Source organism: Pistacia vera, unplaced genomic scaffold (genome assembly GCF_008641045.1).
Source record: "Pistacia vera cultivar Batoury unplaced genomic scaffold, PisVer_v2 Contig359, whole genome shotgun sequence".
NCBI classification, from domain to species: domain Eukaryota; kingdom Viridiplantae; phylum Streptophyta; class Magnoliopsida; order Sapindales; family Anacardiaceae; genus Pistacia; species Pistacia vera.
The window spans coordinates 650426-652242 of record NW_022196178.1 but is presented as its reverse complement, the minus strand read 5'-3'; the positions used below and the strand labels follow the sequence as shown (position 1 = coordinate 652242).

Below are 1817 nucleotides of genomic sequence, written 5' to 3'. Positions count from 1 at the left end.
ACAATTTTTGGCCATGCAAATATATTTATAAAAATAAAAACATTTTGTGAACAGAGCCCAAAAAAATAAAGATTAGGGGCCAGAAATAAATATACAAAAGAAGAGGCTGACAATGCAAAAGAAGAGGATTTTTGAGAAGTACGAGGGAACCGAGGTTTATGTGGACAGGCGATGCACATGATAAAAAGAGGCTGAGCATATATAGGTAGCCTCCATCTTCCCTCATCCATTTTCTCTTCTTCTTCTTTCCCATTCCTTCACATCCAAGTCCTCTTATCAACCACAAAACTCAAACCCCTTCTCTTTTTCTACTTATCTTCTTCACATCTATTTATACCTCAAATCTCTCCTCTCTCCCTTTCCAAATCTTTTTTTCTCTTCCCATTCATCCCCTTTCATACCATAGAATCTCATGGCCTCCCTTTGATCTCCCTTCCCTTCCCTTCCCTTCTCTTCCCTTCCCTTCCCTTCTTCCTTCTTCAATTCTTCCCAACCCTACATGTTATAATATCAACTACTTAACCATCTTTCCTTCTTCCCTTCTTCCCTTCCCTTCCCTTCCCTTCATTCCAATAATTAATCAAGAATGAAAGAACTCAAACCAGCTAAAAGCTGTGAGCTTTGCCACCAAGAAGCTTCTCTCTACTGCGACTCCGACTCCGCCTTCCTTTGCTTTACATGCGATGCCCGGGTTCATGAAGCCAACTTTCTCGTCGCTCGCCATGTTCGTCAAACTCTGTGCTGCAAATGCAATTGTTTAACCGGAAACTTCATCTCCGGCGCGAGATCCCTGTCGTCTTTGAGCCCCATATGCCAATCTTGTTTTCAAGAAAACCCATTACATTCAACGACGATTACTAATACAACTTCGTCTTCTTCGTCGGATTGTATCTCCAGCACTGAAGATTCTGCGAAGAAGATCGGATCCAATCACAACATAAAGCGACGTAACAAGATCAGTTCTTCTTCGAGTACTGTATCGGAAGTTTCGGGCGAAATTTCCGATTTCCCGGCAAGATTATGCGGGGAGAAGCGCGAGAAAGATGCGTCGAAGGCGGAGGGCATTTTTGTAATATGGTGTAAGTGGCTGGGGCTAAGTGGTAATTGTGATGTAGTTTCTTTGGCTTGTCAGGTGTTTGAGTTGTGCTTGGAGAGGTTAACGGTACTGCCGAAAAGGGTGAGCTTAGCGGCGTCGTTTTGGGTGGCGTTGAGAATGTACGGTGGGGATAGATCGATGGGCTCGCGGCAGAATCTCAGGAGGCTTGAGGAGGTCTCTGGAGTGCCGGCTAAGTTAATTGTGGCCGTCGAAAGGAAGCTCGCACGTGTGATGAGAGTAAAGAGGAGAGCAAGATATGATTTAGAAGAAGGTTGGGCTGAATGCAATGCTTGAGTGGCACGTGCAAAAATTAAGGGCAATTAATTAATTAATTTTTTTTTTTTTTTTAATAGGGTATAAAATATGAAGGGTTTAGTTTGAAAGGTGTGTATGAACTATGAAAAAAGAAATGAAAAAAGAAAAATGAATATAAAACTGACTGATGTACTAAATCAATTTAGTATTAATGATAGTGGAAGTTATTTTCTTGGATATAATTATTAATTGTTGCATAATTTAATGTTGATTTAATGTGTTTTGTTAGATCTTTGTATGAATTGACATCTCTAGGTGCCTTAAGAAAAGGGACTTGTCTTGGATTTAATTAATCTTTTCTATGAAATGTTAATTTCAAGAATATACTATTTCAGTTTATGCATGAAAACGTTATAATCTGTACTCGGATTTTAGTTCGTGTAATTGATCGATTCGTTTTAAATAT

The 1817-nt window shown here is 39.8% G+C and overlaps 1 protein-coding gene across 1 annotated transcript; it reads left to right on the top strand.

Moving 5' to 3' along the window:
- The first annotated feature begins 227 nt into the window (after positions 1 to 227).
- On the top strand, positions 228 to 1580 carry LOC116139777 (B-box zinc finger protein 32). The gene has a single exon (XM_031425433.1). It carries the CDS (start codon positions 587 to 589, stop codon positions 1388 to 1390), a length of 804 nt encoding a protein of 267 aa, XP_031281293.1. The 5' UTR covers positions 228 to 586; the 3' UTR covers positions 1391 to 1580.
- The last annotated feature ends 237 nt before the right edge of the window (positions 1581 to 1817 follow it).

Excerpts from the sequence above, each read along its gene's own strand:
- LOC116139777 (XM_031425433.1), top strand. The coding sequence starts at position 587 with ATGAAAGAACTCAAACCAGCTAAAAGCTGTGAGCTTTGCCACCAAGAA.